Source organism: Phacochoerus africanus, chromosome 9 (assembly GCF_016906955.1).
Source record: "Phacochoerus africanus isolate WHEZ1 chromosome 9, ROS_Pafr_v1, whole genome shotgun sequence".
In the NCBI taxonomy this organism is placed as follows: Eukaryota; Metazoa; Chordata; class Mammalia; order Artiodactyla; family Suidae; genus Phacochoerus; species Phacochoerus africanus.
Window position 1 is genome coordinate 58,780,853 of NC_062552.1, and position 15,216 is coordinate 58,796,068.

Genomic DNA, 15,216 nt, shown 5'->3' on the forward strand with positions numbered 1-15,216 from the left:
ACTATTAACGTGCATTTAAGTCTCCTCCATGTCGTTTCTTGGCTTGTTAACTTATTTCTTTTTAGCACTGAATAATATTCCATTATCTGAGTGTACCACAGTTTGTTTATCCACTTGCCCATTGAAGGACATCTCTGTTGTAGTCAAATTTTGACATTATGAATAAAGCTGTTATAAACATCCACGTGCAGGTTTTTGTGTGGACATAAGTTTTTAACGCATTTGAGTAAATATTAAGGAACACAACTGCTGGTAGAGTGTGAATAATTTTGCAAGGAAGTACCAAAAGGTCTTCCTTAGTGGTCATACCATTTTGCATTCATTTCCACCAGCAATGAGTGAAAGAAAAGTTCCTACTGCTCCTCATCCTAACCAGTATTTGGTGCAGACACTGTTTTGGATTTTAACTGTTCTAATAGATGTGTGGATGTCTAAGAGATCTCATTGTTTTAATTTTCAGTTCCCTAATGACATATGATATTAAACATCTTTGAAACGTAGTCATGGCTTAGAAGCTAGATCCAGAAGGGAAACGTAAAGAGTTTTGTGTGGTCAAAGGTCACTTGTAGTAGAACTGAAATGATAGGAGATAATGATCAGAGATTGGTATAACCAAGTAACATGACTTTTAAGGGAACTGGAAATTTTGCACAAAGGTCGTACGTATTACGGAAAATGAGGGCAGAATCCACCTCTCAACTCTGAGGTATACTGCTGGGGGTGGAGCGGTAGGGAAGGAACATGAGAGGACCTAGTGAAGTGGGATTAATGCACGTAAAGTAAGGAAAGGGCACTGGAAACAAGCCAAACCCAGAAAGCAGAAGTACAGACTATACTTGAGCATTGCTCCACACATTTGGAATGATACGGTCTCGTTGGTGAGGTCATCCCTTTTGTTGGGAAAGGTTACTAGAACAATCTTAGTTGAGAAACATTTCCTAGGCTCCACCTGAGTTCCTTTATGCTGGCCCTGTGTTGACCAAAGCAGTGTTCTGATTATGACTAATGGTTTAGTATAATCCTTATTACAGTTTTTATAAGTGTCACTAAAATATCTTAAATTGGCACTCTTTTATATATCCATTTCTCTTCAGTGAGTAATTAGTGTTAGGATTTTTGAATTTCCAAAGCTATAGTCCAGACCCTAGTTTAAAGTGTAAGCCCCAAGGTAATACCATTTTTTTTTTTTCCCACTGTACAGCAAGGGGGTCAGGTTATCCTTACATGTATACATTACAATTACATTTATTCCCCCACCCATTCTTCTGTTACAACATGAGTATCTAGACAAAGTTCTCAATGCTATTCAGCAGGATCTCCTTGTAAATCTATTCTAAGTTGTGTCTGATAAGCCCAAGCTCCCGATCCCTCCCACTCCCTCCCCCTCTCCCTCCCATCAGGCAGCCACAAGTCTCTTCTCCAAGTCCATGATTTTCTTTTCTAAGGAGATGTTCATTTGTGCTGGATATTAGATTCCAGTTATGAGTGATATCATATGGTATTTGTCTTTGTCTTTCTGGCTCATTTCACTCAGTATGAGATTCTGTAGCTCCATCCATGTTGCTGCAAATGGCATTATAGTATTCTTTTTTATGGCTGAGTAGTATTCCATTGTGTATATATACCACATCTTCCGAATCCAATCCTCTGTCGATGGACATTTGGGTTGTTTCCATGTCTTGGCTATTGTGAATAGTGCTGCAATGAACATGCGGGTGCACGTGTCTCTTTTAAGGAGAGTTTTGTCTGGATAGATGCCCAAGAGTGGGATTGCGGGGTCATATGGAAGTTCTATGTATAGATTTCTAAGGTATCTCCAAACTGTTCTCCAGAGTGGCTGTACCAGTTTACATTCCCACCAACAGTGTAGGAGGGTTCCCTTTTCTCCACAGCCCCTCCAGCACTTGTTATTTGTGGATTTATTAATGATGGCCATTCTGACTGGTGTGAGGTGATATCTCATGGTAGTTTTGATTTGCATTTCTCTTATAACCAGCGATGTTGAGCATTTTTTCATGTGTTTGTTGGCCATCTGTATATCTTCTTTGGAGAAATGTCTATTCAGGTCTTTTGCCCATTTTTCCATTGATTGATTGGCTTTTTTGCTGTTGGGTTGTATAAGTTGTTTATATATTCTAGAGATTAAGCCCTTGTCGGTTGCATCATCTGAAACTGTTTTCTCCCATTCTGTAAGTTGTCTTTTTGTTTTCTTTTGGGTTTCCTTTGCTGTGCAAAAGCTTTTCAGTTTGATGAGGTCCCATGGGTTTATTTTTGCTCTAATTTCTATTGCTTTGGGAGACTGACCTGAGAAAATATTCATGATGTTGATGTCAGAGAGTGTTTTGCCTATGTTTTCTTCTAGGAGTTGGATGGTGTCCTGTCGTATCTTTAAGTCTTTCAGCCATTTGGAGTTTATTTTTGTGCATGGTGTGAGGGTGTGTTCTCCTTTCATTGCTTTGCATGCGGCTGTCCAGGTTTCCCAGCAATGCTTGCTGAATAGACTTTCTTTTTCCCATTTGATGTTCTTGCCTCCCTTGTCAAAGATTAATTGACCATAGGTGTCAGGGGGTAATACCATTTTTTTTTTGAAGGTTCCAGGTAGACGCCTTCGCTGGGTGAATCCCTTCTGCGAGAAAACAGCTGCATCATGGAATTCCCATCATGGCACAGTAGAAATGAATCCAACTAGGAACCGTGAGGTTGCAGATTCGATCCCTTGCCTTGCTCAGTAGATTAAAGATCTGGTGTTGCCATGAGCTGTGGTGTAGGTCATAGATGCGACTCGGATCCTGCGTTTCTGTGGTTGTGGTGTAGGCTGGCGGCTACAGCTCCGATTAGACCCCTAGCCTGGGGACCTCCATGTGCTGCGAGTGAGGCCCTAAAAAAAAAAGAAAAGAGAAAACAGTTGCATCATATACCTGTTTCTGTAACCTGCAGTGGAAAACTAAACTTGTATATTGCTTTGCCTGTGTACATGTTTCTCTTCTTTCCCCTTCCAGAGCAGCATTCATTACATTTCTTAAGTATTTTGCATAGAATTTCAGAGTTTAGCGTGACCTCTGTACTGGGACATTATCAGGCACAGATGCTACACTGATTTTTGGTGATCAGTGGCTTGGTAGCTGTGATTCAGTTTGAATCACCCCCTCATGGACCATATGAAAGCAAATTCTTGCAAGATCCTAGCCAATTCTTGGGAATCATTCTAATTTTCCAACTTATTAGACTGGTATAGAGGCCTTTGAGTTTCACTGGACTTTTCCTCATTTCCTTCTCTTGTTGATCTTGGCCCCTTAACTTTCCACCCACTTTATTACTCATTTCTTAGGGACCTGACTACTCAATAACATTAGAGAAAATAAATCTGAAGCCATACGGGTTCTGAAGCCATACGGGTTGAGTAAAACAAACTTAAGAGAAAAAAGAAATGTGTGTTCTCTGAACTTCTTTGTTTATATGATCTGTTTACATGTTGTTAAGGTTGTGTTGTCCAGCTGCCTCCCCATATTTCAAAAATGACTATATAAGATATCTGGGAAACACTCTAAGAGGGTCATGTTTTCATTCATAGGGAATGAAAAGTCGCTTCATTTGTCCCCCACCAGATAATATGTCTTCTTTTGAGGTGTAGGAGGGATACCAAGACCTTTAAAGGCTGAATCTCGAAAAGTCATTTACTTCTAAGGAGACTTTTAGAAAAAGCCAGTTAAATGAGTCCTTTTAAGGTTTGTGGAAATAAACCTGGCTATTTGAATGTTTGCTTGTGGTTTATAATTAGACTATGTGGCATCTAATTGATTGGTTTTCTTTTGGTAAAATGAATATTGGTATAAGGTGATATTAGCAGCCCTTAAAGCCCAGGCTCTAATCTGGTCTGTGTATAATGAGAATTAAAACATAAGTGCACTTGTGTCATAATTATCCTAGAAAACATCTAAAATGGCATTTTGCGGTATTTGTTAGAGCCCTTTGTAAACCCCCCTAACTTGAAGGAACAAACTTCTTGAGTGGGAATTTCCTCTCTGCCTTCCATCCTCTACCCACTGTAACAGGTAATGAATATATAGAGATGCATTTTTTTCACATAACCTATTGAATTTGGACTAAGTAACAAAGAAGTGAAAACAAGAAAATATGTAAGAATAAGAAGTAAATCATCAGTTTTGGAAGTAAATTATTATATTGAACATTTAATATAGCATCAGTGTCATCTGCATTTTCTTTGTGTTTCTACATCAGCGGGATAAATCCTGGCTCTGCTTGGGCTGCCGTGCTTTCCTTTTAATTGCCATTTCACGAGGTCTGCTTAGCAGCAGCACCTGAAATAACTGCTGAGGGAGCTCCTGAGTGAATTCTCCTAATTTGCTTCTCAATTCTCCTAGATGATTGAGGCACTTTTTTCCCTGAGTGGTTTGCAATTCCACTTAAGTGGCTGATGTTTGGGGTCACTACTGAATGTTTTGTTTGAATATCACTTTCATGATGAAAAGAAGGCTTCTGCTTTTAGCTATATGGGGTGAAGCCCTTGGTGGCAAGCTTTGAAAGGGAAAAATCTTTCCTTGTAATGATATGCTAAATGAAATTACTCTCTTTGTCACTTTGTCCTTTTATCCTTTCAGCCTGATAACCCAAGTTCTTGTGATTTATTTATTTTCTTCAATTAAGCTTAGTTATTTCCTATGACACAGGTGCATGTTATTTTCACTGTTGGTCATCATAGTGATGTAGAGCATGTTTCTGACCTGGAAGTGTGGTTTCTTTCATTTTGAACCACATCAGTTTGCCTTCCATCCTCCACTTCCTTTGCATTATTTCCTCTTGGAGGGCTCAGTTTGTCACCATTTAATCTAAGGATGATTCATCTGGGACTGAGAACCTAAAATGCTATAATAACAATACCTTTCTTTATATAATAATACTCAAAGCACTTACCATCTTAGCTGTTTATGAAGCACTTTCAGTTTAATCCTTCACAATAACCCTGTGGGTTAAGTCAGCAATTTCATCTGTGTCTAAGATGGTGAAATTGTATCTCAAAGAGGCTGAACAACTCACTCAGGGCTACAGTGCTTCTGAGCTACTCTGCTTAACAATTTTTACAGGAAACGAAGAATACTTTTGAAGATGTTCTGAATGAACAAAAAGGAATTTTCCAAACTGTGTCCTGGTTGTTAAATTTCCAAACTGTGTCCTGGTTGTTAAAATCTGTTTTTAGTCTGGTCAGTTGATGAGACCAGGGATAAAAGCCCAAAACTGTAAAGTTTAAACTGAAATCAAGAAAATAAATATTTAGGTCAATTTCTATTCTGCTGCTGATGTGATAAAGTTAAGGAAGGCTGGCTCTTAAATTAGTGCAACTTGAACTGGAAGTAATTGAGCCATTAATTTTTTTTCCTTCTCTCTTCCTTTCAGAGAGATGGAAACCTTGATGACTAGTTCCACCCTGCCTCCCCTTTTTGCAGATGAAGATGGCTCCAAGGAGAGTAATGATCTGGCTACAACTGGGTAAGCAGCTTAGGGACACTGGGCCTCTGCCTAGGCTTCACAACAGCTTCTGACAATGTATGAGGTGCTAAAGGAGCGGTTTTATATCATAAAAACCGAAGGTAGGTTTGTTATGCTTTGCAAAGAGAACGAGAGCCAAGAGCCGTTGTAAGCTGCTCTGTAATCTTCACTGAGCTGTCATTTGCAATGTTTTGGTTCCTATGAACTGGAGCCTGAATATATGGGATCGAGGAAACATCAGTGACCCCCGGTTAAGAGAACTACATAGCCACCATTAAGGAAGTAGCTGCCACAGGGCTAGCTCCAAAAATCAGATCTATTTTCTGTCTGAATTACCACAGATAATACAATAATTTTTTCTGCAAATGTTAGATTTATTTATTTATTTATTTATTTTTGGTCTTTTTGCCATTTCTTGGGCCGCTCCCGCGGCATATGGAGGTTCCCAGACTAGGGGTCCAGTCGGAGCTATAGCCACCGGCCTACTCCAGAGCCACAGCAACGCGGGATCCGAATCATGTCTGCGACCTACACCACAGCTCACGGCAACGCCAGATCGTTAACCCACTGAGCAAGGGCAGGGATCGAACCCGCAACCTCACGGTTCCTAGTCGGATTCGTTAACCACTGCGCCACGACGGGAACTCCAGATTTATTTTTTGAAGATCAGATTTTTAGTTAGGTTCTTTATTCAAGATGCCTCAGAGCTCTAGCTGACTTCTGTTCCTTCTCACCCCCACCCACAACCCCAACTCCTTTCTGTGGAATTTTTGGACAGATATATAAAGGAATATAGAAAAGGGCTAATAGTAGTAGTCCCTCTTTCATTGAAAATCTCTGATCCACTTGAATTTGTATCTTTTCTATGTAGAAGTTATTTGCCACAGAAGAAATGTATTCACTAAGAGATTGAAGTGCTAGCTAATCCCTAAAATGAATTATTTTAATACTCTTTAGAGCTCTTTAAAAATAGACTACACTTTATAATTCTCTTTCCTTCTCTGACATTCACTTCTTAACTCTTTAATATCTGCCTTGTGACTTTATTCACATGAAACTCCTCTCCAAGACTTTTCTAAAGGCTGTCTACTTGCTGAATCCAATTCATACAATAAAAATGCTCTGAGTGTCTGCTGTGTGCTAGGCACTAGGTATTAAGCAATAACCCAAACAGACAAAAATCCCAGCCCCTGTAGGGCTTAAATTCTACTGCAGAAATCAGACAATAGAGAGGATAAATAAAATGCCTACTACATTGATAAGAACTATGGGTTAAAAAATAAAATAGGGAAGAAGGATAGGAAGGGTTTGGGGTGCCATTTTGGATAAGATGGCCCAGGAAGGCTTTATAAGTGACTTGAATAAAAACCTGAAGGAAGTAGCTAGCCTACAGTTATGGAGGAAGATTATTCTAGGCAGAAGGATCAGTGAGTATGAAAGTCTTGAGGCAGGAGTGTTTCAACCTTTTAGAAATTGCCAGGAGGCCAGTGTGGCTGTAGCAGAGTATACCAGGAAGCAGGGGCAATAGGCTCCATCAGTGTTTCTCAAACTTTAATGCACTTATGAATTGCCTAGAAGTCTTATTAAAAATGCATATACTGAGTCAGAAAGTCTGAATTAGGGCCAGAGATTCTACATTTTAATAAGTTCCCAGGTGATGGCAGTGCTGCTGGTGTGGGTCAAGGGACTGGATCATGTAGGATCTTATAGCTCAGAGTAAGCACTTTAATATTACTCTCAGTGAGGCAGGAAGGCATGAGGGGATTTTGAGCAGAATGATATACCCTGACATTTTTTAATAGTATCCCTGTGGCTGTTATATAGAGAATAGAGTGAAGGGAGCAGGGGCTGAAGCAAGGAGACCAGTTAGGATTCTATAAAAATTCAAGTGAGAGATGATGACTAAAAGAACTTCACTTGTGACTTTAACAAGAGTATTTTTGGCAGAGTAGTAGGGACAAAAACCTCATTGGAGTGGGTTTTGAAGATAATAGGAATGGTAGGTGGTGAAATGTATAGAATTCCAGATATATTTTGACAGTAAACCAAACAGGATTTGCCTGAAAGACCAGATGAGATGTGAGAAGGGAGAAAACAGTCAAAAACAGCTCCAAAATTTTAGCTTAAGCAACTGAAGGGATGGAATTACCATCAAATTAGATGGGGAAAACTGAGCAAGTGGGGGAGGAAATTTTAGGAGCTTGGTTTTGGAGGTTTTCTGTTTTGTTTGTTTGCTTTTGCTTTTTAGGGCCACATCTGCAGCATATAGAAGTTCCCAAGGGGTCAAATTGGAGCTACAGCTGCCGACCTACGCCACAGCCACAACGTGGATCCAAGCCAAGAATGCGACCTACACCACAGCTCATAGGTACACCGCGTACTTCAACCCACTGAGCAAGGCCAGGGATTGAACCATTCTCATGGATACTAGTTGGGCTTATTACCACTAAGCTACAACAGGAACTTCCTGGAGATTTTTTAATTGAGGTGTTTATTAGATATCCAAGCAGAAGTCAATAGGCAGCTTGATACAGGGCTCTAAAGCTATGGGTTGCCTAAACTAGAAAAAAGAAACTTGGGAGTCAATGTATAGCTGATATTTAAGGCCATAGGACTGGCTGAAATCATCAAAGGAATAAGCACTGTGTAGGCAGAAAGGAGAAGAGATGAGCACTGTGCAGATAGAAAAGAGAAGAGACCCAACACTGGAACTCGGGGATACTCCAGCATTTAAGAAGTCAGGGAGAAAAGGAAACTCCGGGGGTACCTTAAAAGATAGCAGAAAAAAAGAGGAGTGTGGCAGAGTCCTGGAAAGCAGGTTAAAAAAAAAAAGTATTTCAAGGGAGGGGAAGAGATGAATTGCATCAGATACTTCTGGAGGATCAGGTAAGATGAGGTCTGAGAAATGACACTGGATTTAGCACGGAGGTCACTGGCAAACTTGACAAGAGTTGTAAACACTTATTTCCTTTGGGTTGGTTGGGTTTAGGAAAGAATGAAAGGAGAGCAGATGAAGTCAAGAAATATAAACAGTTCTTTCCAATATAACCAAGTGAAGTCAGTAAGTACCCCCCATCCATGGTTTCACTTTCCATGGTTTCAATTACCTGCTATGATCAGCCACGGTGAGAAAATATTACATGGGAAATTTCAGAAATTTCCATCCCTGGTCTCACTCACTCAGTGGGTTAAGTATCCAGTATTGCTGTGGCTGTGGTGTAGGCCAGCAGCTACAGCTCTGATCCAACCCCTAGCCTGGGAACCTCCATATGCTGCAGATGCGGCCCTAAAAAGACTAAATAAATAAATACCCCAAAGCACAAGAGTTGTGATGCTGGCAGTTCAGATATGCCAAAGAGAAGCCGTAATGCGCTTCCTTTAAGTGAAAAGGTAAAAGCTCTTAATTTAATAAGGTTACCGATATCTGTGGTAAAGAATGGATCTTCCATCTGCGAAACTGTGATGAAAGAAAAAGAAATCTGTGCTTGTTTTGTTCTCACATCTCAAACTGCAAGATTTAGAGCCATAGTGCATGATAAGTGCTTAGTTAAGATAGAAAGGGCATTGAATTTGTGGTTGGAAGACATGAACAGAAAACAGGGTTCGGTACTGTGCACATATCCACTGGGGATCTTAAAACATACCACCCTCAAATAAGGGGGAACTGCTATACAAACAATTCCATAAAGGAAAAGAGAAAAGTGAGATAGAATCAAGGAAGTATGTATGGTTTCCAGATAAGAGTAATAATGCCCCATCTGTTTGCTAATTAGCTGATCTCTCAGAGAGAAGGAGGTGAGGAAGTGAGGCTGGAGAGAGCAGAGTTGCTGAAACCTGGCTTTTGAGTAGGCTGGAGGGCGTGGGATCCAAGGCACAAATGGAATGGTTGTTGGCTTTAGTTAAGAGCACGGACAATTCATTCATCGGAACAAAAGAACCTTTTTTTTTTCTCCCAGTCGTTATATGACTTGTCATCTTTAAGGAACTTGTCATCTCTGAGGCATCTGAGGCTTTTGACCACTCCCTTTGATTCCTTTACATTTCAGTCAAGGGATTCACAGCATTGGTACCCTTTCCCAAGCCTAGTTTTCATACTGTACTGAAATAAGAACATGCAAGAGTTAGTTACTTAAAAATTCATGGCACAGTTGAAATGAAGAATGACAGTAGAAGAAAAAGGCATCCTAAGGCATCCAAAATGATTGAAACATTTGGAAAACAAAGGTGCCAAGATCAAACTGGTTCTCTGATGACACCTCTTTTTAGAGAACATCATTAGCAATGAGTTCATAACTTCTTTTATCTACCTTTTTTCAAGAGACCTCAAAAATGTAGGAACCTCCTAGTTAAAATAATCTATTTTTTCTAGAAAGGGTCAAATAAATAAAATTTATTTCTTTTCCAGGACAGTCTGCATCTGCTTTCATTCATTTCTCAGTCCCCTGTAATCTGGTTTTTACTCCCATAGATAGAACTTAAAATTGAAGACCTTCAGATCTTCAAATCTAACAGATAATTTTCATTCTATCTTATGCGACATATGCAACTTTTTGCCTGTATAATAACCCCTTCTCAAAAGTCCTCTTGCCTTGGTCTCTGTAACAGTATTCCCTCCTAGATTTTGTAAGGCCCTCCTTGGTCTTTCCCAGCTCATCTAACACTTGCTCCTACAATATATTGTTCCAACAGAGTTCTATCCTGACTTTTCACTGTCTTTCTGGAGAATATCTAGCACTTTCCCATTAGTTCCATGAGCTGATGCCTCCCAAAATGTCTCCCGCCTTTTCTTCACTTCTCAGAGCATGTTTCCAGCTCCACTTAATTATGCCATGAGGGTTTCAAACTTAGTATTTCCTCATCGATCTTTCTTAAACACACATGCATGCGTGCGCACACACACGCACACACACATACCAGTCGTTACCTTGGTTAAGAGTACATTATCACCCAATCTGGAAACCACAGAATTACCTCTGACTTTCTTTCCCCCTCACTATTTCTTTTCAGTCAGTCATTGTACCTCCTAATTATCTTTTAGTCCTTCATCTTCCCTATTCTCCTACCTGCCCTTGTCTCTCACTTAGTCTACTATAGTAGCCTCTGGAAAGGTTTCCATTTCTCCTGTTATACCCTGTTCTTTCTACCTGTAATAATGTTGGTTACCTGGTGAATGCCGATTCATCTTTTAAGACCTTCTCCATAAAGTCTTTCTTCCTTTTTTTTTTTTCCAGGGCACCCACGGCATATGGAGGTTCCCAGACTAGGGGCTCAATTGGAGCTGTAGCCACCGGCCTACGCCAGAGCCACAGCAATGCCAGATCCAAGCCACGTCTGCAACCTACACCACAGCTTGCAGCAACTCTGGATCCTTAACCCACTGAGTGAGGCCAGGGATCAAACCCGCAACCTCATGGTTCCTCGTCAGGTTCATTTCCGCTGCACCATAATGGGAACTCCCTTTTTTTTTTTTTTTTTGAAGTCTTTCTTAACATTCTCTCCATACATATAAAATTCATCTTCCCCTCTACAGTACTTGTATGGTGCATTTTACAGACTTCTGTTTCAGTACTTATATTGCATTGCAATTATTTTTTATAACCCTTTGGAGTATACATTCTTCCAGAATAATAACTAATTATTGCTCTCTTGTACATTTTCCTCCACTTTCCCAGTACCTAGCAAAAAAACCCAAACTCTCTAGCACAGGGTGTTACCTTTATATCCATTCCTTTATCTTCATGTGATTAGGGAAGGTCAGTCTAAGATCCAGCCATCATCTGTACTGTCTTGATTCCACTTTTCAGAAGGATGAGATCTGGTTTGCTGACTCATCTAGAACAGAATGGTAGGAATAGAAAATCTATATCTCTGATTTATTAACATTTATACCTGAATTTACCGAAGTTAAACACTAGAATCCAAGAAGGAGTAGCCTCTGGAACGTACCATAAGAAATATTTCTTATGCCCTTAAAGAACTCTTTGTGATAAGCGTAAGCAAATGATCTCTACAACTCCCATTCCTATTCTTTTTCCACTAATAGTTTTTTTTTCCTTTTATTGCATTAGAGATAAGTAGCATATAAAATATTTTTATATGAAAAACTGCACATAAAAGTTAGCTGCATGCTCAAAACTAAAATGTGAAGTCTGCATTGAGGGGAGAGGTAATTTGTGGGGGAAAGATTATAGTTGTTTCTAAGTAGGAGACTTCATGGAACTGACCTGGTTCAACCAAGCACTGAAACCTTGTTTTAAAATGCTTTATGTTTACATTTACACAGCATGAGGTGGGAAAATTAATTCAAGAGCTGGCGTGTAATTTTGCGGTCCCTGAAATTTATCTTGCCCCTTGGTTAATGAGGAGGTTTTGAGACTGTTGAGACTGAACTTTTCCACTTCTGCCTACCATTCTTCAGGTTAACCCATCCAGAAGTTCCATATGGTAGTGGAGCCACATCATCCACTAACAATCCAGAATTTGTAGAGGATCTCTCTCAAGGTCAGTTGCTTCAGAATGAGTCTTCAAATACAGCAGAAGGCAATGAACAAAGGCACGAAGATGAGGTAAGCTGAAGCATCTGCTCCTATTAGTGGTCTCTGAGGCTTCTGAAGAGGCAGTCAGCAAGGCAGTTGATCCAGGTGTTCATCCCCTGGCCTCCTTACATTCCGCAGAATTTTCTGTTTTCTGTTTCTTGTTTTACACAGACTACATGTTAATGGTCTTAATGATACAGAGAAAGGTAGACTCTTCTTTTTTCCCATGCCTAAAAAATTTATACCTGCATCAGATTAGTTGCTCAACAAGTACTTACTGAGTTGAATGATTTAATTGAATAAGTAATTAATGAGGAGTCCAGGTGCTGTTATTCAAGACCACACACTGCTCACAAAACCCTGCAGCATGTAGTCATATGTGGCCAAAGGATTGTCATTCATCCTCCCATTGGGGGCATCTTTCTTTAATTCACACAGAGGTTCTATATGGGCCTGGGCAGTCATGCCCTTGTTGGACTTTCATTGTTCCTCAAAAATGACTGATTGTCTAGTCTATGTTTTAAGGTTTTTTGGGTTTTTTTTTTTTTAAGCCATAAAAGAGTACCACCATTGATTTTTGTCTTTATTCTTATTTTTGAAAGAGCTGATTCTTCTCATGCTGGCATTCTTAAAATTTTTGATGAATGTTTAAAGCTTCTTAAACATCTTAAGTCCTTAGTAGCTTTACTGTTAAATGTTACTAGGTTTGCAAAATAAAACAGGAAGGAAAAAAATCTGATACAAAATATATCATTTGCCCCATGCTGAACTATTGTACCATTTTAAATATGGAGGAGTACAGTATGGTAAGTAGTATTTAGATATTTTTGTCCCATTTTACTTATCTTTTTCTTCTCTGAAATAAGAATGCTTATATCTATAAAACTTTAAAATTATTAATTGATAGGCTATGTGAATTTGTAAAATTTGCGCAAAAGTACCTTGCATCTTGTTTATCTTTTTTTTTTTTTTTTTTTTTTTGTCTATTTAGGGCTGCACCGCAACATATGGAGGTTCCCAGGCTAAGGGTGTAATCAGAGCTGTAGCCACCGGCCTATGCCAGAGCCACAGCAATGCGGGATCCGAGCCGTGTCTGCAACCTGCACCACAGCTCACAGCAATGCCAGATCCTTAACCCACTGAGCAAGGCCAGGGATCGAACCCGCAACCTCATGGTTCCTAGTCGGATTTGTTAACCACTGCGCCACGACGGGAACTCCCCTTGCATCCTGTTTAAAAGGACAAAGAAAAAACACTTCAGTCCTCTTTTGAAATTTTTGGGGGGATGATTTCATCTTTTTTTTTTCCCTTTTTTCTGTCTTTTTAGGGCCGCACCCATGGCATATGGAGGTTCCCAGGCTAGGAGTCCAATCTAAGCTATAGCTGCCGGCCTAAGCCAGAGCCACAGCAACGCGGGATCTTAGCCGCATCTTCGACCTCACTACAGCTCGTGGCAACACCGGGTCCTTAACCCACTGAGCAAGGCCAGAGATTGAACCCGTGTCCTCATGGATGCTAGTCAGGTTCATTAACCCCTGAGCCACGACAGGAATTCTGGGGGTGATTTCATCTTTTTGCTATAACTAGTAACATTACGACCTCTGCCTTTAAAAATTAACATCTTGGAGTTCCCGTCATGGCTCAGTGGTTAACAAATCCAACTAGGACCCATGAGGTTGCAGGTTCGATCCCTGGCCTTGCTCAGTGGGTTAAGGACCCAGCGTTGCCGTGAGCTGTGGTGTAGGTCGCAGACGCAGCTCAGATCCCGCGTTGCTGTGGCTCTGGCGTAGGCCGGTGGCTATAGCTCTGATTAGACCCCTAGCCTAGGAACCTCCATATACCGCGGGAGCGGCCCAAGGAAATGGCAAAAAGACAAATAAATAAATAAATAAATAACATCTTAAGATATAACTCATCAAGCCAAAGAAGTAGTCTTCATTTTGGATATATTATAGTTGCTGAAATTTTTCTAAGTCTTAGAAATTAATTTTAAAATCTGTATTGCTCTCTGCTGTGGGAAATAAACTGATCTTTGAGTGGTATCAGTGAGAAAGACCCCTCATCAATGATGTTAGTTCCTGTGCTACACTTGCCTGTTCTTTTGCCCAGTGCACGGTACAGCATCTTGTTCTGATCTACTGTAGCAATGTCTGTTTCTCTGGCACAGAGTTCTGTATGTGCTGCATTCTCATTTAGAACATTCCCCAGCCAGGAGTCAGGACTTGTTAAGTTCGTATGAAGGCCAAGGCTTTTTGAGCATGGTACCTCTTATTCCTATCTGTTGGGGTTAGCCCTAAAATAGCCCCTGGGTGTAACAGTTTGTAACATAGCACATAAAAAGGTCTGCAAGTGAACCCTCTGGAGTCCCTTCTTGAAAACTGCATTGCAGTCATTTGTACCTATAACAGATTTAGAAAGCTTGAAAATTATCCAGGGCCTTAATGGTAGGAAAATGCAATTCTTAATCCTGTTTTTTTTTTTTGGTGTTGATTGTTGTTGTTATTTCGGGAAATTTTTGCTATTGTAATTTGATCTAGGGTTTTTATTTCGCCTTTGTAGCAAAGAAGTAAACGAGGAGGTTGGTCCAAAGGAAGAAAAAGGAAGAAACCTCTTCGAGACAGCAATGCACCCAAATCCCCCCTCACAGGATATGTCCGGTTCATGAACGAGCGTCGAGAACAGCTTCGAGCAAAAAGACCAGAAGTCCCGTTTCCAGAAATTACAAGGATGTTAGGCAATGAATGGAGTAAACTTCCTCCTGAGGAAAAACAGGTAATTGTTCCTATTCCTGATCCTTTGCTTGGTTTTGATTAAATCTCAAAAATACCTTATATCAGAAAAGCAAAGAAAATTGCCTGTTGATTCTTCACTTTTGTCATGGTGCCTAGGAGAACAGAATAGCAGGGTCCTTCACAGCTCTTTTCTCCAGCTCTGTGGTTTTTACACTCTTTCCGAGTCTGCTGCAGGGGTATGAGCAGGAGGGACTCTAGGACCCCCCTCAACCAAAGCAGCTCCACATTTATTTGCTTTATGTCCTAAAAATTCATAAAAGATTTTTGTAAAAAGTAGTTCACCAATAAGAAATCTGTCAACATAATTTTATTCTATGGAGTTAAATGAATAAAGTCATGAGATAAATGAGAAAAGGTCCTTTGATAAAATTTTGTTCACATGA

At 40.1% G+C, this 15,216-nt stretch overlaps 1 protein-coding gene across 3 annotated transcripts in view; it reads left to right on the forward strand.

Annotated features, from left to right (window-relative positions):
- The window catches only part of HMG20A (high mobility group 20A), a 64,899-nt gene that overhangs the window by 31,334 nt on the left and 18,349 nt on the right, over positions 1-15,216 (forward strand). For all 3 annotated transcript variants that reach the window (XM_047795332.1, XM_047795333.1, XM_047795331.1), the window contains 3 exons: positions 5,413-5,505; positions 11,924-12,071; positions 14,601-14,813. In XM_047795332.1, the coding sequence (XP_047651288.1) occupies positions 5,417-5,505; positions 11,924-12,071; positions 14,601-14,813 (450 nt within the window). In that variant the 5' untranslated portion in view covers positions 5,413-5,416. The remainder of the gene's footprint in view (positions 1-5,412; positions 5,506-11,923; positions 12,072-14,600; positions 14,814-15,216) is intronic.